This window comes from Lactuca virosa, chromosome 6 (genome assembly GCF_052849685.1).
Source record: "Lactuca virosa cultivar CGN04683 chromosome 6, Lactuca_virosa_CGN04683_v6, whole genome shotgun sequence".
Taxonomy (NCBI): domain Eukaryota; kingdom Viridiplantae; phylum Streptophyta; class Magnoliopsida; order Asterales; family Asteraceae; genus Lactuca; species Lactuca virosa.
In genome coordinates this window covers 46,557,262-46,583,795 of record NC_136431.1, presented here as the reverse complement: position 1 = coordinate 46,583,795, position 26,534 = coordinate 46,557,262, and the positions used below count along the sequence as shown (strand labels likewise).

The following is a 26,534-nucleotide window of genomic DNA, read 5'->3' as shown; positions in this document are numbered from 1 at the left end:
ATTAGTGAATGTTCGCTAGTGAAATGAATAACCGATTGTTTGTAGAGTACTAATGTTTACCCGGGAAAATCCTATATTTTCCTAAGTGTATGTTATGTATGTATCCCGTACGGAAACCTTTGTATGAAAACCTTTGTATGAAAACCGTAGTGTGGATACCTTTGTATGAATACCGTAGTATGAATACCTTTGTATGAAAACCTTGGTATGAATATCGTAGTGTGTATAGTGTGTTTTTAATACCCTCCTGTGATCACTTAGTACATACGAGTTATAGAAATCTAGATCGAACAAACAGTCGATTGGGTGATTCCGCCCTAAGCCCACAACCAAACAAGGAACAGGAAATGAGGCGGAGATCACTGATGTGTGTAAAATGCACTGGTTTTATTCCTACTTTAAAAATATAGATTTAGCACACAAAGGCAGTGAACCTGTCTTTTAGTGGTATAGTTGAATAAATAGGGTGTCGAACTCAGGGAACGGAAATTAAACTAATAACTAATTTTAACTAAACAAGTAATAAAAGTAAAGGGTTTTCTCTAGTTTTACAAGACTAGAAACTTAAACACACCACCTAACACGTAATTAACTAATCAACTAAAGCAGGTAAAAATTCACCAAATTTGATAAAAGGGTTTCTGTTTAGGTCCAACCAATTCACTCCTATGGTTAATTTTATGGTAAAGTAATAGATTAATTGTTATTGGTTACCAACTATAGTGATTAGATTCACATTCGCTATTACCAACCCTTAGGAAATTAATTAATTCAAGCAGTGATCAAGTGTTTAAACTAATTAACTCCCTAGTTCAATTATTTGGATTAAATAAGATTTGTAATTGGTTAATCAAATTAGTAATTCAACTAACCTCTTGTTTGTTGGTGTCTCAAACAAGCTCACACATTAATTTACCCATTCTCTAATTAATCCTAGTTTCATATTCACTAATCCTAGGCATATAATGAAGTGTTCACATAAATCATATGAGGTTAACAATTAAGAGATGTTCATGCAGCCTAATTGTCTTCCTATTAACATAAAATAGTTATGGTTAATGCATAAGGGTCTTTAACAAACTTAACTTAATAAAATCACCAATAATCAATCAATGAAAGTATAAGTCAAACCATAGGAGTAATTTGGTCTTTCCTAAACAGAAACTACGAAAATTCAGCTCATGATTACAGTAAAAGAGAAGTTAAAAACGAATTTAGTTGATCTAAACATGATTCACTTCTAAGAATAAGTGGAAAATTTAACCTAATTCGCCTTGAGTCTTCTAAAGATCAAAGATTAGGGTTCTTCAGGTCTCCAAGGGTTTCCTCAGTCGCAAGTAATTCTCCAGAGATGCCAAAAAAAAACTCCCTCATTCGGAATTAGATCCTCTATTTATAATTATCTCAAAACAGGGGCAACTCGGCGAGTAAGTATCCAACTCGCCGAGTTCCTTTGAGAAATACGTGTACGGCAAGGATTCCTGGTCATTACTTCGCGAACATTCATAGGAACTCGCCGAGTAGCTTCTAGACTCGCCGAGTAGCTTCTAGACTCGCCGAGTAGCTCCAGGTTTGTTCTTCTTTCTTCATTCTCCAGCTTCTGATTGCTTCTCCTTCTTCCTTTTTGCTTCCAAGCATGTCTTCTGGACTGAAAATATAATTTAGACATTATTAAGTACCTTTTGTCCATATTATGCAAATAATTAGCTAATAATTGATAAAATATGTACTAAACACATGGCTAAATATGCACATATCAAAATACCCCACACTTGACTTTTGCTTGCCCCCAAGCAAAACCGAATTTTAGCACACTAGAATCACATAAGACAATTCCAATTGAACCCAACCATTATGCCAAGACCGCAACGCATGCATTTGTGTCTAAAATTTTCCTAAAGACCCCCCATACTCTAAATACTCACAATCCTCATAAACATTCGCCCACTTATTCCGAACAATGCTCATTTTATGCATCCCTCCGAATCCATCCGCAGAAAACTTCCTAATCCTCAAGGTATTTTTGGTTGAGCAACCCAAGCATACATAATCTAGAAAATTACAATTTATGATACCACTATGAATCTCTTTGGAATTCTTCATTTCTTGGACATTTGATATTGATTTTTTTGAATTCACCACCTTTTTTGTTTGATTTTTGGTATCTTCAACTTTTTGAATCTTCGGAATTTTGATCTTTAAATTTACACTTTAATAGCTCCAAGACTCTTTCAACTCTTCTTGTAATTCTCTTTTTTTTTTTTACATGTATCTCACTTTTTTTCTTTCACTCAAAACCTACATGCTTAAGCAGGGGCGCTCAACTTCAACCTTTATTGGTTAAAAATAAAATTTTCCTGGATACATTTATGGTACACGATGCTAAACATATTGCATTCCTCAAACTAAGCAAGGTCGTGTTTTTGTCCCATGATTTCACTATAATAAGGAGGCCACAAATGCACTAGAACGTATATAGGCTCAACTAAACATTTGGGTCTTCATGCAATCATCAACATAATTCTAACATGATTCCTAATTGCTTTACCAAATTTTTATGCAAAATTTCAAAATTTAACTAAAATTCTAACTAATGTAACCAACCCCCTACCCCACACTTAATTTATGCAATGCCCCCATTGCATGTTATGCATGAAAAGGAAAAAAAATATAGAGGGAATTGGAACAAACTCCCCTGTGATAGTAGTTGCGAGGGTGATCTTTCTTCTTTTGAGACTTTGGCATGGGAACAGCTCATCCATGCCTTGGGTATCATGTCGCGTGTGGTAAACATCTAAATAACTCCAATTGTTTAGGACAAAGCTCTCAGAAATCTTTCAGGGATGAATCTTCACGAAAATATGGATAAAAGCTGCAGTGAATGTGCCCAAAACAGATCTTGAGAGTGAAACGTTGAGGTACTCGGCGAGTCAACCGTGAACTCGGCGAGTAGACCGGACTCCAGCAGAAAATTGTGGAATTGCACATAAACTCGGCGAGTACCGTAGGTTCACTCGGCGAGTTGAACGCTGAGTCGAAAATTAATTTTCCTGTTGTTTATCCTTGGTTGAGATGCTGAAACAGGACACTTCAGTGACTCTTCTTTTATTTTCTTCAGTAATAACGTATTTTGTCAATCTTATTCCTAACAGACTCAACCTTAAATGTAACATTTCACATTCTCATCTAAACCAACCCTCACTTTAACCCTGACCAATGAGACTCCTAAATGCATCCTAATCTTCAAACCTGAAAAACAAACAACCACAAGTGAAAGAAAACAAACAAGATCCTAATTAATATTCGGGTACATCAAAGTTCAAACATCAAACAAAACAAAATAAGAATAAAAACATCCAAATAAAAAAACAAATTTCAAGCTTCTTCTTCCATGTCCTCTCCTCCTGCTCCACTTCCACTTGCTTGGTTGTTCCTCCTTTGCATACGCTCCTCCCAACTCATTATGTATGGATATCCGGGCCCGGGCCTTGGAGCAATGTTCATTTGTTGAAAGAGATAAGTGAATGACTCATTATTATAGTTAACACCTTGGCCAATATCATCCAAATACCTCCTATACTCCACATTATTCCACCCCTCATTCTCGTCTTCCACCGGGATAACCGGTGGGTCTTCTCGGGCCCGTTCCCTCCTTTGCCTAACTCTTCTTCCCGGCTCCTCGGGAACAATCACCTCATCTTCAAGTGGGATTGTATATGAATCCCCAAACTTCTCCACAATCCTTGCCCTCCGGAATAATGTAGTGCTAAATGGAGGAGGAGAAATTACTGTTAATGCCCTTGCCTCTTGCATATCCAAAACCCCATACGATCTTGCTAGTCTTGTAACAAACATACCCCCATTAATTTTTGAGGTAATCTTTTCCTTCACCGCTCCATCCGCAAGATATTTTGCCAAATAATAAGGCAAGTTGCAAAAAACTTCCGGGGTGATTATGCTCCACAAGTAGAAAATATCGAGAGTAGGGACTTTGTCATCATCCTTCCTCATGTTGATGGTGCTAGCAATGAGGCGGTGGATGAGACGATGGATCGGAGAACGGATATGGCCTTCCTGAGCATAAGAGGGAATATAAACCCGATTTGCAATACTATTCCACCAAGTGGAGGCAACGACTTCCTCGGGAAGATCCTTATGACATTGCTCCAAAAATGTTTCAAAGTCCTCCGACATAATGACGTTTTGATCATAAAGACCTACCCTCCAAGCAAGTTCTGCTACGCTGCACTGGCGCAGCTCCCCTCCAAGGAAAAAAGTGATAACATTTGGGTTATAGTATTCACTACCACCCCGGAACGAGATAGTAGCAAAAAATTCCTAGCACAGTTCCTTAAATACGGGTTCTTGCATTTTGAAAAGCTGCATCCACCCATCACAGATTATTGTTGTTCCTCTCACTTCAAAAGATTTCACCAAATAGGGTGTTAAATCCTCTTCCAACCCAGTCTGACTCAACCAATCCCAATTAATTGCATTGGGGAGGTAAATCTCTTTCTGTTTCAGCGTCTCCAATCTGTTTTTCGCCCGAGCTTGCGAAGACTTTGAAGTAATTCGTGGGAAGGCAATCCATGGAATGTCTCCATAACCTCCTCCTCTAGAGCTCTGGCCTCTTCTGGACATGATTTCTGTAGAACAACATCAAGAAAACAACAACAAACAAATCCCAGATAATTAAAATTAACCATAACATATCTAATACGACATGAACTCGCCGAGTTCATGAACTACTCGGTGAGTAGTATGAACTGCGAGTGCAGTTTCCTCTCGGTCCAGATTGTGTCAACAAAACACAAATATTTGCACAGGGGTTTGCTGTTCTAAGTCCTTTAAGCATAAATTCGCAAGAAATGTTGTCCATATCCTCCTAATTTATCCTAAAATCAAAACCCTAGAATTGGAGTAATCCCCCAAATCCGGATTTTTACATAATAAGCACTAAAAACTGTTAAAGTTGTGACCTTTAGAAAGAATCTGAAGGAAAAATCCTACCTTTGGCTTTGTAGATGAAGATTCAGCGAGAAATCAAAGGAGTTGCTTGAGAGGAAACGAAATGCTCGGCGAGTATGCTTGGGAGGCGGCTGGTGAAAATGATTAGGGTAAAAGAAACACTATTTACAGATTGTAAAAAAAAAATTCAAGTAAATACGTGGACTCGCCGCGTAGGAACACCTACTCGCCGAGTAGAAACGCGAGTTCGCGATTTTTCGTGGATTTCAAAAAGTACTCGCCGAGTAAGTTATGAACTCGGCGAGTGCGTCATTCAGTTTGAAAAAAAACTCGATTTTTTTTTAAAAGCCACCACCCCAAACTTTGAGCATTGCTTGCCCTCAAGCAATCATGTTAAGCATAATTTCAGAAGAAGATTGAAAAAAAACAAACAGATCCTAAAAGTGAAAAACAAAAAAAAATAAAGGGAAAAGAAATGCAAACTCTAAACTCGGGTTGCCTCTTGGAAGCGCTTCTTTTTAAGGAGCCGTTAGCTGGACTCCTCCCCGCTCTACGTTTCTGCCATGCCTTCCAGCAGCAGCCCTTCTTCAAGTTCTTCATTCCTCGGGATTCCTTCTTCATATTTTTCACCCTATGTCCATTAACTTTGAAAGGAGTGCCATCTCTTGATAATAACTCAATAGCTCCATGTGGAAAAACTTTCTTCACTATAAATGGACCATCCCATCGTGACTTTAGCTTGCCCGGAAAGAGTTTGAGCCTTGAATTAAAAAGTAACACTTTTTGCCCTTCGTGAAAGTCTTTATTACCCTTGATTCTTTTGTCATGCCAATTCTTGGTTTTTTCTTTGTAAATCAAGGAGCTAGTGTAAGCCTCATTCCTAAGTTCTTCAAGAGCATTCATTTGCATCAAGCGGTTGGTTCTAAGTTCAGCTACATCAAAGTTGCACATTTTTAAAGCCCAAAAAGCTTTATGCTCTATTTCTACCGGTAAATGACATTGCTTCCCATAAACTAGCCTATATGGTGTAGTACCAATAGGTGTTTTAAAAGTTGTTCGGAAGGCCCAAAGTGCATCATCTAACCTATCCGACCATTCCTTTCGATTGCTACCCACCGATCTCTCCAAAATTCTTTTTAATGCTCTATTCGTCACTTCAGTTTGCCCACTAGTTTGTGGATGGTAAGATGTAGAGAATTTATGGGTTACCCTATATTTTCTTAACACTTTTTCTAATTGATCATTGGCAAAGTGAGTGCCCCGGTCACTAATAAGAGCTTTAGGGACTCCAAATCTTGAGAATAACTTCTTTAGAAAGCGCACCACCACCCGAGCATCATTAGTTGGTAAAGCTTGTGCCTCCGCCCATTTGGATACATAATCAACCGCCACCAAAATATATTTGTTCCCTTTTGAGATTGGAAATGGTCCCATGAAATCGATCCCCCACACATCAAACACTTCACACACTTGAATACTATGTTGTGGCATCTCGTTTCGGGATGATATGTTTCCCGCTCTTTGGCATACATCACATTCTTTGACATATTGGGTAGCATCTTTAAAAATTGTGGGCCAATAAAACCCAATATCAAATATCTTCTTCGCCGTGTAATGTGCTCCATAATGTCCACCGGTGGGCCCGCTATGGCAATGATCCAAAATTTCTCGGCTTTCCTTCCCAAATACACATCTCCTTATGATCCCATCCGCGCAGCTTCGGAAAACATATGGCTCGTCCCAAAAGTAGTATTTTATTTCTGAAAAGAATTTCTTCTTTTGTTGGCGGGTAAAATCTTTTGGAATATACTTGGTAGCTAAGTAATTAGCTATATCTGCAAACCATGGCTCCTCCCCCGTGGTCACTAAAACGTACTCGTCCGGAAAGTCATCTCCAATTTTATCTTCTTCCAATGCTTCCAAATGCGGGTTTTCTAGTCTTGATAAGTGGTCGGCAGCTACATTCTCCATTCCCTTTTTATCGCGTATCTCGATATCAAATTCTTGTAAAAGTAGAACCCAACGTATCAATCTTGGCTTTGCATCCTGCTTGGCAAACAAGTACTTAATAGTAGAGTGGTCAGTAAAAACAATGGTTTTAGATAAAATAAGATAAGGGCAGAATTTGTCAAAGGCATACACCACGGCTAGTAATTCTTTTTCAGTTGTGGTGTAATTTTCTTGGGCCCGATTCAAAGTCTTGCTTGCATAATAAATGGGTCGAAAGTGCTTATCAACCCTTTGGCCAAGTACAGCTCCTAATGCAAAGTCGCTCGAGTCACACATTATTTCAAAAGGTAGGTTCCAATTCGGGGCAATAATGATCGGGGCATTAGTTAATTTTTCTTTCAGAAATTCAAAGGCCTCTAAACACTCTTTAGTGAAATTAAATGGTGCATCTTTTAAAAGTAATTGTGTTAGAGGTCTAGTTATTTTAGAAAAATCTTTTATGAAACGGCGGTAAAAACCCACGTGACCTAAAAAACTCCTAATGCCCTTTACATTAGTTGGTGGAGGTAATTTAGCAATTGTATCTATTTTTGCCCGATCCACCTCAATTCCCGATTTGGATACCTTGTGGCCCAAGACTATACCCTCTTTAACCATAAAGTGACATTTTTCCCAATTGAGGACTAAATCGGTTTTTTCACACCTTGCAAGCATTAAATCCACGTTAGCAAGACAATCATGGAAGGAAGATCCAAAAACAGAAAAATCGTCCATAAATACTTCCATGAATTTTTCCACCATGTCATGGAATATGGCCGTCATGCACCTTTGAAATGTCGCAGGTACATTGCATAACCCAAAGGGCATGCGGCGATAGGCAAAAGTCCCACTCAGGCAAGTGAAAGTAGTCTTTTCTTGGTCAATTGGGTCTATGCGTATTTGGAAGTAACTCGAAAATCCATCTAGGAAACAATAGTAGCTATGGCCGGACAATCTTTCAAGCATTTGATCAATAAAAGATAAAGGAAAATGGTCTTTACGAGTGGCATCGTTTAGTTTTCGATAATCGATGCACACTCGCCAACCGGTTACCGTTCGGGTCGGAATAAGCTCGTTCTTATCGTTTGCTACGACCGTCATCCCACCTTTCTTGGGCACCACTTGAACAAGGCTAACCCATGGACTGTCGGGAATCGAATAAATGATCCCCGCATCTAAAAGCTTGACTACTTCCTTCTTGACCACTTCTTGCATGTTCGGGTTCAGTCTTCTTTGGTGTTGCACTACCGGCTTTGCTTCTTTTTCCAGGTTGATCTTGTGAGAGCAATAAGAGGGGCTTATTCCCTTGATATCGGTGATACTCCATGCAATGGCACTCTTTCTCTTCTTTAGGACATGGACTAATTCTTCTTTTTCAGATTTGGAGAGGTCAAAAGCTATTATAACAGGTTTTTGTTGGCCATATTCAAGGAATGCGTACTCCAAGTGATCTGGCAGCGATTTCAGCTCTATTTTCGTGTTTTGCATGGTAAACACGTCGAGTCCAATGAAGGGACTCGTCGAGTCCTGGGCAGAATTCGCGTTAACTATGGGTTCTTCATATGGACTCGGCGAGTAGATCGGGGCTACTCGGCGAGTAGGCTGCTCAGTGGTTTTTATTAGTTCATTATAATCAGCTTCTTCCAGCAGTCTCTCTATTTCCAGTAGGTCTCTTTCAGCATCAAGTTCTTCATCAAAGGCGATGGTGGACTTGTTTGGCTCTTCATTGTTCCATTCCTCCATTAATTCATCCAACATATCAATTGAAAATGCCGTGTCATCACTGTTCCTTGCATGCTTCATGGCTTGATCAACCCCGAAAGTGACTGATTCATCTCCCACCCGTAGTGTAAGTTTTGAATCTTGCATGTCAACTATAGCGCTTGCGGTGCTAAGGAAAGGTCTTCCAAGGATGATCAGGACTTGAGGATCCGCTTCCATGTCCAAAATTATAAAATCCGCGGGGAACACGAACTTATCCACCTTTACCAAAAGATCTTCACAGATTCCCCTAGGAAATGTAACAGTTTTGTTTGCTAGGTGGATTGCCATGCGAATGGGTCTTGGCTCGGTGAGGTCTAACTTTTTGAAAAATGAATAAGGCATGAGGTTTACACTTGCCCCCGAATCAGCTAGTGCATATATGGTGGCCAAGTTTCCAAATTGACAGGGCAATGTTAAACTTCCCGGATATCCTTTCTTCTTAGGAAGTGTGTTCAACATAGCAGCTGAACAGTTTTTGTTTAGGACCACCTTCTTCACTTCTTCCATCTTCCTTCTATTAGTTAGAAGCTCCTTGAGAAATTTGGCGTATTTTGGCATTTGGGCAACTGCTTCTATGAATGGTATGTTGATTTGAAGAGCCTTTATGTGTTCTAGAAACTTCTGGTAGTCTTCTTCATTCTTTTCTTGTCTAGCTCGGGCTGGATATGGCAGTGGAGGCTGATATGGCTTAACAGGAGTTTGACTTTTTTGATCAGGTGGCGGACTCGCCGAGTCCATATCATGGACTCGGCGAGTAGGGTCTGGGCTCAGCTGGGTCTGATTTTGATTCTGCCCTTCTGCCTCCTTCTCTTGTACCAGCTTCGGGTCTTCGTTCTGAATAGGGGCCAGAGGGGTTATAATCTTCCCACTCCTAGTTGTGACAATGTTTATATGTGCGCATTTTGGATTGTTTTCGGTGTTACTAGGAAGTTCTCCCGGTGCTCTTTGATTCATTTTTTAGGCAAGTTGCCCAGCTGATTCTCAATGTTGTGAATAGATGCTTGCTGATTCCTTAATATTGTTCTTGTATCTTGTATTGCAGCATCGTGGTCATTGTGTCTTTTTTCGGATGCAGCTACAAATTTAGTGAGCATTTCTTCTAGATTTGGTTTCTTTTCTTGTACCGGCTCCTCCTTTTGGTAAAAACCCCTTTCCTTTTGTCTAAATTTCTCCTCCCTCGCTTTCTTGTACTCATCATAAGGGAGCCATTATTTCTTAGGTTTTCGCCAATCGTCATCAAATCTATCACCACTAGAATAGCATACTTGCACTTTCTTATTCCCGTTCTCGTCCAAATCACAATCTCTAGTTAGATGAGGCCCATTACAATTTTCACATCCTACCCGAATAGCATGGATTGTTTGATCCATTTTATCCATCCTTCTATTCATGGTTTTCAACATTGCCATAGCTGCCGACAAATCTTCAGAAGCTGCGTACGCCGATCCCTTGGTCATATCATTCCTTGGATTGTGGTATTCTCTAGAATGCTTAGAGAATTCTTCAATCAGTTCTTTGATCACCGGAGGTGCCTTCTTTGTGAGGGGTCCTTGCGAGTCTAGGAGCTGCCTAGTTGTTACATTGACTCCATCATAGAAAATAGAGACTTCTTGTTGGCTATTAAGATCATGATGTGGGCAATTCCTTAGTAGACTTTTATATCTCTCCCATGCCTCATAAAGGGACTCTCCAGGTTGTTGTTCAAAGTTGGCGATAGCTTTCTTCAACTTGGCTATTTTCGAGGGTGGGCAAAACTGGTCAATAAATTCTTCCTTCATCTTAGCCCATGTAGTGATGGATCCGGGAGGGAGTGACTTGAGCCAATCCTTTGCAGCACCTTAACTGGAAGCATACGAAGCAGTTGGGTTTCGCGAGGCACATTTGGAACATTAAAATAATCAACTACATCATTGACTTCATCCAAGTGTTTATAGGCATCTTCGTGGTCTTTTCCATAGAAGGGGATCTCCTTGAGTTGAGCAAGAATGTGACCCTTAAGCTCAAAAGTGGCAGTCGCGGGAATTGCGGGTTGCACAAGTCCCGGGCTGGTATCATCCCGTATCCTCTTCTTCCATTCGCCCATGGGAACTTCATCAATGTTCGCCATGGTGTTGTCAAAGTTACCTTCTAGATCGATACCTTCTTCAAATTCGCTTTCTTCTCCTTCAGACTTGTTTACGATGTCTTCCTTGATTGGGTCTTCGTTTGCCAAGGAAGAGGTGTTGGATGCTCCTGATTTGCTGCTCTTTTTCTTGCTAAAAATGGATTTGAGATTCTTCAAAGGTGAGTTCTTTGAAGAAGCGGATTCTCCAACGGTTTTTCCTTTGTTTTTTCTTAGAGCGGACTCCGGGTCTTCAAGTGGGGGAACCAAAGACGTATTGGATCCTCGGGTCATGTAACAAACTGCAATTAAAGCAAGAAAAACGCGTAAAAAGAACAAAAAGAAACTAAATTAAAAGCTGTGAATCAGCGATGGACTCGCCGAGTAGCGTCGGTTGCACTCGGCGAGTTCAAGGCAGAAACAGAAAAAAAAATCTAATTAAAATTTTAAAACAGAAAACTATGAATACTAATCCTATCAACTGAATTACCAAAAAAATAACTTTGTGCAAGATAAATCTCACACAAAGGATCGATAAAACTAGAAATTAGTGCTAATTTTTGAACCGTTCCCCGGCAACGGAGCCAAAAACTTGATGTGTGTAAAATGCACTGGTTTTATTCCTACTTTAAAAATATAGATTTAGCACACAAAGGCAGTGAACCTGTCTTTTAGTGGTATAGTTGAATAAATAGGGTGTCGAACTCAGGGAACGAAAATTAAACTAATAACTAATTTTAACTAAACAAGTAATAAAAGTAAAGGGTTTTCTCTAGTTTTACAAGACTAGAAACTTAAACACACCACCTAACACGTAATTAACTAATCAACTAAAGCAAGTAAAAATTCACCAAATTTGATAAAAGGGTTTCTGTTTAGGTCCAACCAATTCACTCATATGGTTAATTTTATGGTAAAGTAATAAATTAACTGTTATTGGTTACCAACTATAGTGATTAGATTCGCATTCGCTATTACCAACCCTTAGGAAATTAATTAATTCAAGCAGTGATCAAGTGTTTAAACTAATTAACTCCCTAGTTCAATTATTTGGATTAAATAAAATTTGTAATTGGTTAATCAAATTAGTAATTCAACTAACCTCTTGTTTGTTGGTGTCTCAAACAAGCTCACACATTAATTTACCCATTCTCTAATTAATCCTAGTTTCATATTCACTAATCCTAGGCATATAATGAAGTGTTCACATAAATCATATGAGGTTAACAATTAAGAGATGTTCATGCAGCCAAATTGTCTTCCTATTAACAGAAAATAGTTATGGTTAATGCATAAGGGTCTTTAACAAACTTAACTTAATAAAATCACCAATAATCAATCAATGAAAGTATAAGTCAAACCATAGGAGTAATTTGGTCTTTCCTAAACAGAAACTACGAAAATTCAGCTCATGATTACAGTAAAAGAGAAGTTAAAAACGAATTTAGTTGATCTAAACATGATTCACTTCTAAGAATAAGTGGAAAATTTAACCTAATTCGCCTTGAGTCTTCTAAAGATCAAAGATTAGGGTTCTTCAGGTCTCCAAGGGTTTCCTCAGTCGCAAGTAATTCTCCAAAGATGCCAAAAAAAAAAACTCCCTCATTCGGAATTAGATCCTCTATTTATAATTATCTCAAAACAGGGGCAACTCGGCGAGTAAGTATCCAACTCGCCGAGTTCCTTTGAGAAATACGTGTACGGCAAGGATTCCTGGTCATTACTTCGCGAACATTCATAGGAACTCGCCGAGTAGCTTCTAGACTCGCCGAGTAGCTCCAGGTTTGTTCTTCTTTCTTCATTCTCCAGCTTTTGATTTCTTTTCCTTCTTCCTTTTTGCTTCCAAGCATGTCTTCTGGACTGAAAATATAATTTAGACATTATTAAGTACCTTTTGTCCATATTATGCAAATAATTAGCTAATAATTGATAAAATTTGTACTAAACACATGGCTGAATATGCACATATCAATCACACATCCCACTGCAAGTCGGATGTTAATTTCATATTACTCTGGTGTATATACTAAGTTATCACATAGTTATTAACCCTAATGCTAGTTCATTCGATCTATTATTACGTGGACGAGTCGTTGTTTCACCTCTGGATTCTTATAACCATACTATGGACGATCAACATTACGACGTACTCGGACGTACGACATGAAAAATGACGTTTGTCACCCTCGGTTTACTGTAGCTAATAGTCAGGGTGCGGGATTGTCACTCCCGTATAGATCTATACACAAACTCACGCTCTCCCTCCAGGAGACTCTGGTTACAAGGCGTCTCACACTGTAGTTCTCTCAACGAATCCGCGAATAATACTATGAAAACCCTTTTTGTTATGAATCTTTATAAAATAATATCTTTTATTTCATAATTCATAAGTTTGTTTCTCCTGTTTTGAAAACTGTGTTTGTAAAGTTTGTATCTTAACATGTTTTATAAAACCGATTTCAAGTCTAGTAGTGACGATCTTTTACTATGTATGTAAGTTCTATGTTCATTGTATACTAGTGATAGGAAAAATATAATAAACCAAAATTATATTTTTAAACACATGATTACTTGTGCTTTTACTTGTATTCCCCCTGAAAACATTAAAAACTCGGAAAATCTAGGGGTATGAACTCATCTTATGTGTTTGATTCGATTGAAAGTTCGCGTATGGATGAGGAGTTCCACAAATGAATTCCCAAGACACAACAAGTCCTAAATGACACATAATAACATATATAGGCATGTAATTAGTGTTTTGGACTGCTAACATTCAAGGAAACACCCTTAGGGACTAGGAAACACTTGAAACTAAGTGTTACAATCACATGTGATTGACTAAAAGGGGTTTACGGCCATACAGGAGAGTGTACGGCCAGGGTGTACGGTTAAGTGAGTGTGTACGACCATGAGTGTACGGCCATGGAGTGTACGGTCGTACACCAATGAAGGAAACATGCAAAAAGGGTGATTTGATCCATGGGGAAGCTAGTGGGTCTAATGTTCAACAAGAAGGTGGCCAAAACACTAGATTTGGACTCCTTTAGGGTGTGTACGGCCAACCTATGAAGGGTTTACGGCCGTACACCTTTCAAGGTGACGAACTATGACGAAATATGATGAATCGGGGCTTGGATCTAATGGTCTTTCATGTATAACTAGCTTAAGGTTGAAATACTTACGTTTTTGGAGCCTTTGGGGGTGTTCACGGCCGATGATAGTTGAGAGAGAATAGGAGGGATCTTGGTTGGGAGGAGGGAAAAATGATGAGAAAATGAGCACTTCATATATATATATATATAGAAGGTGGTGTACGTCCATGGACCCTGTGTACGGCCGTACACACCTTAAGAAGGGTTTCCGGAACGAGTCAAACTCTCCAGCTTCGAATAAAGACTAAGGTTAGAAGCTCTTGAGGTGGAAATGAAGGAATATGATGCATGTGGGGTGAGTTCATGGCCATAGATGGGTGTACGGCCGTACACTCCTCTTAAAGGAGTGTTCGGCTTGAATGCAACTCGATTAACTGAAAAGAACTCATCCCCAGCCCCAAACCTTGAATGTACTAGGTTAAGAACACTCGAACAGACCCTAAACAATGCCAAAAGATAGCATAAACGAGTCTGACTTTCAATGATCGAGGTAACTTAGAGACAGAGGTTTCCGGGTTGTCACAGATACTAACAATATGATTAGAGTACAATAACATGAAGGCTTGAGTGATCTATTTTTGAATTTATGGAATAATTGGCCATAAGGGCATTTTTGGAAATCTATTGATAATTTCATAATGAATCTCATATAAGAAGTGAATGATATTCATAAACATGAATTCACACTCAAGAGGTGATAGTGAAACATAAACATGAAGGAGTGTTAGAAAATATGCATCTATAGTGATTGTTATGACCCAAGGGAAATTTTGGAACATGGAATGGAATTGAGAATTCCATAGTTAGATTGGGCATTTCCAATGAGATTAATGGGGTTTTTATATGCTTGACAACATTTATTTGAGTGTTCAATAAGTTGGGAACAAACCTTGTGAGTTTTGGAATTTTCAAGTGAAAAATGGACTAGTTTAATCTTCTTCTAAACACTTGAGGGTCATCATGATCTTAAGGTTTCAATGAACACTTAATGGATTAAGTGGAGTGTTTTAAGATGATAAAACTGATGGGTTTTCAGCATTCTAACACTCCTATGGTGTACATGCAACCCTAGAAAACCTTGGATCTATGTTTGACTAAGATACATGCAAATAATTATTTTTCCAAGGTTCTTATCCTAACTAGCATGGCATGGGGTACTTGAATCAAATAAAACTAGTAGAATTACTTACCTTGTAGTAGTAGTTGATTGCTTGGAGTTTGAAAGCCTAGCACCAATAATGTGGATGCCTCAAATGGAAGTCACAAATCACCACAAACTTGGAAACTTGAGAGAATAGTCACAAACTTCTTGAAATCGGCCCTCTTAGTTTACACACATCAACTTGTGCAATTTCAAGAACCAAAGCCTCCTTTATATAGTGTGGTGGATTAGGGTTACATCCATGTAAACCCTAATACCCATGTCTTTTCATTTCCATGAGATCCATGGGTTAAAGCTCCATGGAGTATCCATGGACTTTCCATGCAAGCCTAGCCCATTCCAAATAAGCATTAGCCCACACTATATAAATACAAGAGCCCATATTTAATTAGTCATACTTTTGATCTCTAAATTAATTCTAAATTAATTATAGATCAACACTAATTAAATAATATGATTTTATATTAATATATTAGAACTTATAATATATTAATAAATCATAACTTATACTATTCTCAAAAGATTATCCGTAAATTGTTCGGGTGAAGTGCAACTCAAATGGACCATGCCGGGTCGGGTCAAGTACATACCAAATATAGTTATGGACTTAGACACTATCTCCAACAGTCTCCCACTTGGATAAGTCTAATAACTATAGTTGCAAGTATGACTTCAGGAACCGATCAGCAATCGTAGCTCTTAAAACTCTGTTGAACTATGAAGCGTCATTTTAGATAAGTGATCATATAGTCCTCTGTTCTAGATATCAACCGGACAAATACATGGAACATGGTCTTGCTTATTGTCCAGCATTTGTTTCCCGACTTCCGATTTGTTTGACATAGAACTTAACTGAACACATCAATTTAGTTCTGACCGGGCCCGGTACATAGGTCAAAACAAAATCATCGAGGGGCCCAGATATCGCTTCTAATCCTAGAAGTAACAGATAAACTTCGACTCATATGTTTGCTCTACTACTTGTTGAATTACACACAAAAGCACGGTTTATAACATCGAGTTACCAATGCGTTTTCGTGCAATCAATGCATAACCAACTTATAGGCAACAAATCATATCTCTAGGTTTGAAGACTTATATGATATTAACGTCTCACGATCACTCGAGATAAATTCCATGAAGTGATACAAGTGAGCGTGGGTTGAATCCAATACTCAGAACTTATGAGCACTCATGAGTGCTGTAGCCCCGCTTTGTCTAACATCTTAGACCTCTACAAGCCAACCCATGACAGTCTTGATTCATATCTACTTCCAACATATGACCGACTGTGGAGAGTTTGAATAATATGATATAAACCATAACATAATTATTCTGGAAGTCAAAACATGCAAAAAGAAATAATAGTAAACGATTGACAAGAGATAACAACACTTTACTCATAAATAACAGATTTTATTTATCATCAAATGTCAATTACATTTTACAAATTTCAAGATTATCTAACTACTAAAATTAATATCATCCTTCAGCCCTATGCTCCGAGCATGCTGGAGATGCTTAGCCCGAGTCAGTCCCTTCGTGAGGGGATCTGCTGGGTTCTCATCCGATGATACCCTCTTTTCCACGAGGATTCCTTCTTCTATTCGATGTCTGATGAAGTGATATTTTCTGTCAATGTGTCTGGATCTCCCATGATCTCTTGGTTCCTTGGCTAAGGCAACCGCACTATTGTTGTCACAGAAAATCTCCATTGGCTCCTTTATAGCTGGTACAACTCCAAGGTCTCCGATGAAGTTCTTTAGCCATATAGCCTCCTTTGCTGCCTCGCTTGCTGCTATATACTCTGATTCACAAGTGGAATCAGCCACTGTCTCCTGCTTGGAACTTTTCCAAGTAATTGCCCCTCCGTTTAGAGTAAAGACCCAGCCCGACTGAGAGCGGAAATTATCCATGTCAGTCTGAAAGCTAGCATCACTGTACCCTACAACTCTCAAGTCCTCACTGCCACCGAGGGTAAGGACCTAGTCCTTAGTCCTCCGTAGGTACTTGAGGATATTCTTTACCGAAGTCCAGTGTGCCTTGCCAGGGTTCCCCTGATACCTGCTAACCATGCTCAAAGCAAAGGCTACATCAGGTCGAGTACACGTCATAGCATACATGATCGATCCTACAGCTGAAGCATAAGGTATTCGACTCATTTCTGCTATCTCAGCCTCAGTACTAGGGCTTTGTGTCTTACTCAATCTGGCGTTACTCTGGATGGGTAACTCTCCTTTCTTGGAGTTATGCATGTTGAACCTTTTCAACACTTTGTCCACATAGGTGCTTTGACTAAGTCCAATTAGTCTTTTACTCCTGTTTCTCAAAATCCTTATCCCTAGGATATAGGCAGCTTCTCCAAGGTCCTTCATAGCGAAACACTTCCCAAGCCAGGACTTTACTTCCTGCAGGGTTGGGATGTCATTTCCTATGAGTAGTATGTCATCCACATACAGTACCAAAAAGCTGACTATACTCCCACTAGCCTTGATATAGACACAAGATTCATCTTCACTCCTTGAAAAGCCAAATTCTTTGATTTTCTCATCAAAGCAAAGATTCCATCTGCGAGGTGCCTGTTTTAATCCATAAATGGATTTCTCGAGCTTACATACTCTACTGGGGTACTCTGTACTGACAAAACCCTCTGGCTGAACCATGTAAACATCTTCAGGCAACTTTCCATTAAGGAAAGCGGTTTTGACATCCATTTGCCATATTTCATAATCATGAAATGCAGGAATGGCTAACAGAACCCTAATAGACTTAATCTTGGCCACTGGTGAAAAGGTCTCATCATAATCAACTCCCGGAGTTTGAGAATAACCCTTTGCAACCAGTCGTGCCTTATAAGTGTGTACATTACCATCCATGTCGGTCTTCTTCTTGAAGATCCATTTGCACCCAACTATCTTACGATCAGGTACATTGTCAACCAAGTTCCAAACTTGATTGTCATACATGGACTGTATCTCGCTATCCATAGCCTCTTTCCATTAAGCAGCCTCAGGGCCTGCCATGGCTTCCGTGTAGCTGTTAGGCTCATCCAGATTTATCAGTGTGTTATCACTGATAAGTGTCTCACCTTCTGCAGTAATATGAAAACCATAATAATGCTCAGGTGCATTCCTAACTCTGGTGGAACGCCTCAGAGGTATAGATTCTTTAGTCGGCTCAACAGGAGTTTCCTCCTCAGGTTGAGGGCTAGGGTTTGAGGTTCCTTCACCACTTGACTCTTGAATTTCCTCAAGGTCAATTTGCCTCCCACTGTCTCCTTGGCTCATGAATTCTCTCTCTCGAAAGAATCCTCTTCTTGCTACAAAGACCACATTATCACTGGGTCTATAGAAGATGTAACCAAAGGATTTCTGTGGGTAGCCGATGAAAATACACCTTTCGCTTCGGGGTTCGAGCTTATCGTGAGTCTCGCGTCTCACGAAAGCCTCGCAACCCCAAATCTTGATGTGGTCTAGATTGGGAACTTTTCCAGTCCACACCTCGTGAGGTGTTTTGGCAACCTTCTTTGTAGGGACTAGATTAAGGATATGGGCGGCAGTCTCTAAGGCATACCCCCAAAATGAGATTGGTAGCGAATCTCGACTCATCATGGAACGAACCATGTCCAACAAGGTCCGATTGCGTCTCTCAGCTACACCATTCAACTGTGGTGTCCTAGGAGGTGTCAATTGTGAGACAATCCCACATTCCTTAAGATAGTCAAGGAACTAAGTACTAAGATACTCACCACCACGATCGGATCGAAGCATCTTAATGTTCCTGCCCAACTGATTCTCCACTTCTTGCTTAAACTCTTTGAATTTCTCAAAGGTTTCTGACTTATGCTTGATTAGGTAGACATATCCATATCTACTAAAATCATCAGTAAAAGTCACATAGAACCGATTAGCATCTCTTGTGGCGGTTCTGAAGGGTCCACACACATCCGTGTGTATGAGGTCCAACAAACCTTCACCCCTAGCACAAGTGCCAGTAAAAGGTAACTTTGTCATTTTACCAAGCAAACAATATTCACAACTATCATCTGACTTTAGGTCAAATGACTCCAAGACTCCATCCTTTTGGAGTTGGCCTATGCGTTTCTTGCTTACATGTCCAAGACGACAATGCCATAAGGATGCTTTATCTAAGCTAGTGGAAGAGTTAATACACAATACATTATTTCCTAGATTATCTACAACAGATACAGTTTCATACACGCCATCACAAGGTAATGCTTTAAAATAAAGAACATTATTAAAGAAAGCATCAATACTACCATTATTATTATCAAAATAAAAGGTAAAACCTTGTTTATACAATGCATGAAAGGAAATAACATTTCTTGCCATTTCTGGCGAATAATAACATTTATTCAAATCTAATGTAAACCCACTATTTAGCACTAAGGAATAAACTCCTATCTTGGTGACAGGTGAAGCTTTCCTGTTTCCCATGATCAAGTTTATCTTTCCCTGCTCCACATTCTCACTTCTTTTTAGTCCCTGCAAATCACAACATATGTGAATACCACAACCTGTATCAAGGACCCAAGACTTAGAATGAGGTGGGTTATTAGACAATATAGTGTATATACCTGCATGGTTGGGTTTTACTTTCCCATCCTTCAAATCTTGCTGGTACTTTGGGCAGTTTCGCTTCCAGTGTGACTTTTCATGGCAATAGAAGCATTCAGCCTCATTAGGGTAAGCAGAAGGAGTGACAAAACCTTTCTTGGTTTTGCTTGAAGAGGAGCCTTCAAGGGTCTTACCCTTGGTACCCTTAGAAGGGTTCTTTCTCTTCTTCCCTTTGCCATGCCCGATTTCCAAGACATTGGGCGCAGTTGGAGTAGGAGTAGGAGTAGTAACAACCGACTTACCCTTTAGACCACTTTCGGCGGTCTTCAAGAGTCCTTGAAGTTTGCTGAGGGTGACTTCTTCCTTGTTCATGTGATATGTCATGCAGAATTGATCATAACACGATGGCAAGGAGTGAAAAATGATGTCTATTGCTAACTCCTCAGGGAAGTTCACATTCAGCTTCAGTAAACGATCCACATACCTTTGCATTTTCTGCATGTGGCCCGTGATGGGTTCACCATCCTTCATTCGGGTTGTTATCATGGAGGAGATTATTTCATATCGCTCTTGACGAGCACTTTGATGGTAGCGGTCCATCAAGTCCTGGTGCATCTCAAAAGGATAATAGTCCTCATAGGACTTTTGGAGCTTGGCTGTCATGGTGGCCATCATGATGCATGCCACTTTTGTAGCATCTCTTTCATGTACCTCGTATTCAGCAAGCTCTTTAGGAGTAGCAGTTGGCTCGGGTACCTTCAGCTCCTTGTCGAGAACATATTCTTTGTTCTCATACCGAGTGACCATCCTGATGTTTCTGATCCAATCTGTAAAGTTGGACCCATCAAAGATGACTCTCCCACAAAGATTCATGAGAGAGAAGGAGCTAGTAGGGTTTGAGCCTGAAGCATTGTTATTGGAAGACATCTGAAAAGAAGAGGGAATAGATTAGATTAGATATAGAGATAGTCCTTAACAAAACACCCAAATGTAATATTAAGGCTAGGACCCAACACAATATTTTATAACTTAGAAGAGGGATGTCGTAATCTAAGTTATAAGATATTTGAAGGTAGGTGAATGACGATTCACCAATTTCCACCATGAAAAACGAAATATTTAATTAGGTTTTAATTGGTTTAGAAACTCCTAGATTCTTTGAGATTCATTGAACTTTCTTCAATGGCATGTTTCAATCTCGAGTGTGCCCTTCAAGTTTTGTGACTGGGATGCCGAGGATCACAAAACAAGGTGTGAAGTAACCATGCAAATTACTTGGTACCCTTAATGTATTACCCCTCAATCGATGTGCCGGTTAACCACACACGCTCCATCGATACTATGATAAACATTAAGTCACCCTTTACCTACCTTGTTAAGTTCAAGTTAGTGTGCCGGTTAACCACACACGCTCCACTAACGACTTAAACAAAGTGTAAAGTGTAATTTCATGGATTAGCACCTTATTCACATTTTCCTAAAATAACTAAGATTGGGAATTCAATAAAGTTTAGTTACTTTAGTATTATCATTATACTTTTAATGAGAATTTATAAGTCCTTGTCCTACCCGTTCGGCTAACGACCCTCCACCGATCAAGGAAGCGGTGGGTGAGAGTGGACACCCATTAAGTTGCCATTTTATAGGCAACAACCTTATACCCCCCTTATAGACCGGCTTCGTGAATGAGGCGTACTAGCGGTAAGACGACTTGATCTTATACATATATAAATATTATTAAACTTATAATATTATAAAGTATAAGGGTTGAATTTTAACTTTTAAAATTCTAGGGGTTGGAACTAAAGTTTTTAATATGACTTTACATGTTCCAAAACTTGAGGGCAAGTTTTGTAAACTTTCAAAACTTTTCATTTCTCATAACTTATGAGTTAATGGTTATTAAAAATGAAGACTCTTCATTTTTTGTAACCTATGTGTTCTTTTAATGGTTATTTATAAATGTGACTTTTGGTTAACCATAACTTAAGAACTAGTTATGGACTCCATTAAAACACATAAAGATCAAGAATTAATCTAATCAATTGTTAGCACATAATTTCTATGATCTTCTAAACTCATATGTTTATGAATGTTCATATCAAAAATTTCAAGAATATCGTAAGTACATATACAAAACTTGAAATTTTGATACGAGCTTTTGAACAAAACTTCGATTTTCAAGTTTTTTTTTTTTTTTTTTTTGCATCAAGTATCAAATAAACAAACCAGGCTCTGATACCACTGATGGGTTTTCAGCATTCTAACACTCCTATGGTGTACATGCAACCCTAGAAAACCTTGGATCTATGTTTGACTAAGATACATGCAAATAATTATTTTTCCAAGGTTCTTATCCTAACTAGCATGGCATGGGGTACTTGAATCAAATAAAACTAGTAGAATTACTTACCTTGTAGTAGTAGTTGATTGCTTGGAGTTTGAGAGCCTAGCACCAATAATGTGGATGCCTCAAATGAAAGTCACAAATCACCACAAACTTGGAAACTTTAGAGAATAGTCAAAAACTTCTTGAAATCGGCCCTCTTAGTTTACACACATCAACTAGTGCAATTTCAAGAACCAAAGCCTCCTTTATATAGTGTGGTGGATTAGGGTTACATCCATGTAAACCCTAATACCCATGTCTTTTCATTACCATGAGATCCATGGGTTAAAGCTCCATAGAGTATCCATGGACTTTCCATGCAAGCCTAGCCCATTCCAAATAAGCATTAGCCTACACTATATAAATACAAGAGCCCATATTTAATTAGTCATACTTTTGATCTCTAAATTAATTCTAAATTAATTATAGATCAACACTAATTAAATAATATGATTTTATATTAATATATTAGAACTTATAATATATTAATAAATCATAACTTATACTATTCTCAAAAGATTATCCGTAAATTGTTCGGGTGAAGTGCAACCCAAATGGACCATGCCGGGTCGGGTCAAGTACATACCAAATATAGTTATGGACTTAGACACTATCTCCAACAAAAACACCTCCTAAACATGTGTGAGAACCTATACAAATGGTACAAAGTGATTTGGAAAAGGGTCTTCAAGAACTACGCAAAGTATAGTGTTATATTGAGAAAAAACGAGTTTTGTGTGTGGACAGACAAGGAAACACGACCAGTGTTAATGCAAGCTTAATTAACACGGCCCGTGTAATCCCCTGATTTTTGAGATTTTCTTGTTTTCTTCATAACTTTTGCATACGGACTCGAATTTATGCACGGTTTTCGCCTACATTCATATTTTGCATGAGGAATGATGTAAAACAATAAAATTTAGTATTTGAACCTTTGAGGGGTATTTTGGTCATTTTAATGACTTATCTCCATATATGGTGTAGGTAGTGTTTGAAGAGGATTGATCTAGGGAAAGGAACTACAAGAGCATTAGTTAACCTACGTGTGATTAAGGTGATTATGTGTTGGCATTTTCCCACTTTGGGGTACATGGAAAAATGATTTTTATGATAAAGAAATATTAATTATTTGATATACTAAATGTTTTTGAAATGAAAGTATTAAATGCTTTTGAAAAGAATGTTTTGAAAGAATGCCTTGAAGGCAAGGATGTTTTTGAAAGTAAAGAATGTTTTAGAAGATCTAATGTTTTGACAAAGTGTTTGAAATGTTTTGAAATATAAATGCTTTACTTTTGAAACGAGTTTATGATACTAATGCATGAAATGTGTAAAGCATGGAAAGTAATGACAAGAAATGTAAAGTAATGAAAATGAATGGAAAGTAATGAAAGGAATTGGAAAATAATGAAATGAAGACTGCCCGGGCCATGATACCTCGTAAGAGGCACTGGATGAATCTATCGGGGTGGCGCCTCCCCTTCGCGAGATAGATGTCCTAATGGAAATGATGCCTTGGTGGATTGATTTGTTCTTTCCACCTTGGTCTAGACTTGGGAGTGGTTCCTTTATTGGACGTACACCCTAAGTATAAAAATGGCAACGGTTTAATACCGAAATTAGCCCTTAATGATAAAAGAAAATGAAATATGGGAATATGGTTTTTGAAATGAAATGAAAGGAAATGAAATGATAAGATATGATATGATAAGATATGAAATGATATTTATGACATATATGAAACAAGTTTTCCTTGAAAATGTTTGAAAATGTTTTGGGGTCTAAAACTATATTGTGCAAAGATGAAATGTTTTTGGTATAAATGTGATAAATATTTTGGGTCACAAACCCACGTAGCTCACGAGACATTATTGTCTTACGTATCTATTTTTAATGTCATTTATTCCAGGTTGCAATTAAGGAGAAAAATGATAGATGGAAGTTAAAAGATTAAGAGATAGACAATGGAGTGTAACTTGTTAAGTTCCTTATTTAATGATATTGATGTAATTCATATTTGCTAGCTATGGTTGTATGATGCTTAATGGTAACACCCAAGGTTTTAACTGTAATTGTTTTGTGGGACCAATTTTATGTTAAATGGGAGTTAATACCCAAATGTTTTTATAACCATAGCATTTGAAAAAGTTTTTTAAAAATTTGGGGTGTTACAGTTGGTATCAGAGCCATAGTTTAAGCGAATTAGGATTGGATCATTCCACTCCTAGGCTTAGACTTTGGTTATGAAAAGTGTGAATGAGTATATGATTGCTATGCCTTAGATAGAATCTCTTGAAACATATGTTAAAAAGGAAATACCATGCTAGATGTTTATGAGACCCTAGATAAGTTAGATGTACTTGTAGAATGCTACATTGTGTTCTTTTAGAGTGACTAATGGACAACTTAAACCAATGGATCAAAATATCCCAAGTGGTGAAGTCAAGGTCGGTGATGTATGATGTGGTTATAATAGTATATGGCCCATACTATTATAAACACATGATACATACTCGAACTTGGTGGAACCATGAAAGGGTTTTATGAAATGTGGTAAAGATTCGAGTGTATTATTTCTTAATGAACACATATCTTGTGTCAAATAAGAGTGGTGAAGGATCTTAAAGCATGTTGATGGATAAAGGAAACAAATTTTGACAGCTTTGACTTTTCTGTCAAAGTCAAACAACTAGTATAAAATGAAAATTCATTGGTGTACATTTAAGACATGTTGGGAATTGAGCTTGTATCCATTAAGTACTACTGGTAGTGAGTTAGAAACACCAAGGAACGAAACAAATTAAGTTTTTTTAAAGTTGTTAGCAAACAGTTAGCTAAAAAGGAACATTGTTGACTCTTGGTAAAAGTCTAAAATAGGACAAGAATTGGAACTCCATAGATATGATTAAGATACTAGCTGAAGTTACTAATTTGGGACAAGTTTATGCTATTACATAAGAGTGATAACTTCAAATTACAAACAAGTTGATTGAGAAACGAATGGAGTGGAATCATGAATTCCATCTTTAGATGAAAGTAAATACTCGGATGTGATTGACGACACTAGAAGGTGAGCCAATGACCTAATTGGAAAAATTGGGATATGGTGATGAAAGCGAGATAGTACTAGAAAGCGCGGTTGAGACAACCTGGGAAGGAGTATGATGTTGTTGACTCAATGATATCTATTGGGGTCGTAAGGAGTTGACAACCAGATGACAACAATATTGAGTGTCGAGTCACGAGTGTGATGATAACCGTGGAAGAAGGGTGTCCTTGTGAAACCAAGACACTTGTAAAATGCGCGTAGCGGTGCATTAACCTAATGCACTAGTCTGGTGAGTGAAATCACTACAAGAAAAGGAGGATAGTGTGAAATACCTAAATCTATTTATTGAGCCTAAAAGAAGACAAACAATATGAAGACCGCCTTGAATGGTAAAAATAATGAAAACTAAAAGAAATGATGATATGTCCATGAGAGTACCTTACCTTAGGGTGCTAGACTATTATGATGAAAAGTTTAATGGAAGCAACTTTGTAAGCCCTACTTACAAGTTCTGTGACGTGTGATAAAATGTTAAGATTTCATAGAGAACATGACGAAGGCGACAAAAGAAACAAGACTCCAAAGTGTGATAGTTTGACGGTGAAAGAGCGGTATCTAGAAGGTGTTCCATGATCGATAAAGTAAGAAGACGTTTCCACATGATGGAATATCAAAGGATGCAAATTAAACATCAGAAGAATTTACAGTACTGAAGGTGTGGACAAGAATGAACACCTGAAGTTCATATAAAAGGGATGTCAAGGAGACGATGATGAGTAAGGAAATTTTGAAATTTCCATGGACAAGTTAGAGAAATGAATAACTACAGTGTAAGAATAAAAGAGTGACTTGGACCTTAAAAGAAATGCCCTCATTTCTTTTAAGGGTTAGATGGTAAGAAGGATAGAAAGTGTGATGATGTAATGTACAAGAGCTCACAATAATCTTTAGGTTGAGTAAGCTCAACACGTGATGCTTGGAATTATGAGTGTCATAAACGAGCCAAGGATACAAGATTTAGAGTTGCCAAATTATGCAACCTGATGATGCGGACTAAGCACACTCAAGTACAATTGAGTACTAGAGTTATGTATTGTTGCTGATCTGGGTTCGACAACCAGGAAAAGAGCGAAAGACTTATGATAACATGATTTTTTTTATGATGAGCCATTTAGGAGATAGAACATTGACTCATAGCATTATGGGTCACTCGACTGTTAACAAAAAGAACATGGAAATCAAGTGATATAATATTTGGTTGCGTATTCATAAAGAAGAGAGAAGAAGTAAAAAGAGGTAAAGTATGCCGATATTTGAGAAGTTAAACTAACAAAGTACAGCATGGAAGAACCAAGTACTCGAATATCAACGTTGAAGGACACC

General features: G+C 38.3%; 1 protein-coding gene and 1 non-coding gene across 2 annotated transcripts; one reads left to right on the top strand and one right to left on the bottom strand.

Moving 5' to 3' along the window:
* Window positions 1-5,348: 5,348 nt before the first annotated feature.
* LOC145121502 (uncharacterized) lies at window positions 5,349-9,675 on the bottom strand. The gene is made up of 4 exons (XM_079057239.1): window positions 7,994-9,675; window positions 6,275-7,912; window positions 5,599-5,986; window positions 5,349-5,405 (listed from the first exon to the last, which is right to left on the bottom strand). Exons 1-4 carry the CDS (start codon window positions 9,673-9,675, stop codon window positions 5,349-5,351), a joined length of 3,765 nt encoding a protein of 1,254 aa, XP_078913365.1.
* Window positions 9,676-10,344: 669 nt separating this feature from the next.
* LOC145123141 (small nucleolar RNA R71) lies at window positions 10,345-10,451 on the top strand. Its single transcript, XR_013715015.1, has one exon. It is a non-coding gene; the product is annotated as a small nucleolar RNA R71 (small nucleolar RNA).
* Window positions 10,452-26,534: the final 16,083 nt, after the last annotated feature.

Coding starts and splice junctions, on each gene's coding strand:
- LOC145121502 (XM_079057239.1), bottom strand. CDS start 9,675: ATGAATCAAAGAGCACCGGGAGAACTTCCTAGTAACACCGAAAACAAT. Junction 5,987..6,274: donor GTGGTGCGCTTTCTAAAGAA/GTTATTCTCAAG, acceptor TACACCATATAG/GCTAGTTTATGGGAAGCAAT. Junction 5,406..5,598: donor TCAAAGTTAATGGACATAGG/GTGAAAAATATG, acceptor TTTCACTTTTAG/GATCTGTTTGTTTTTTTTCA.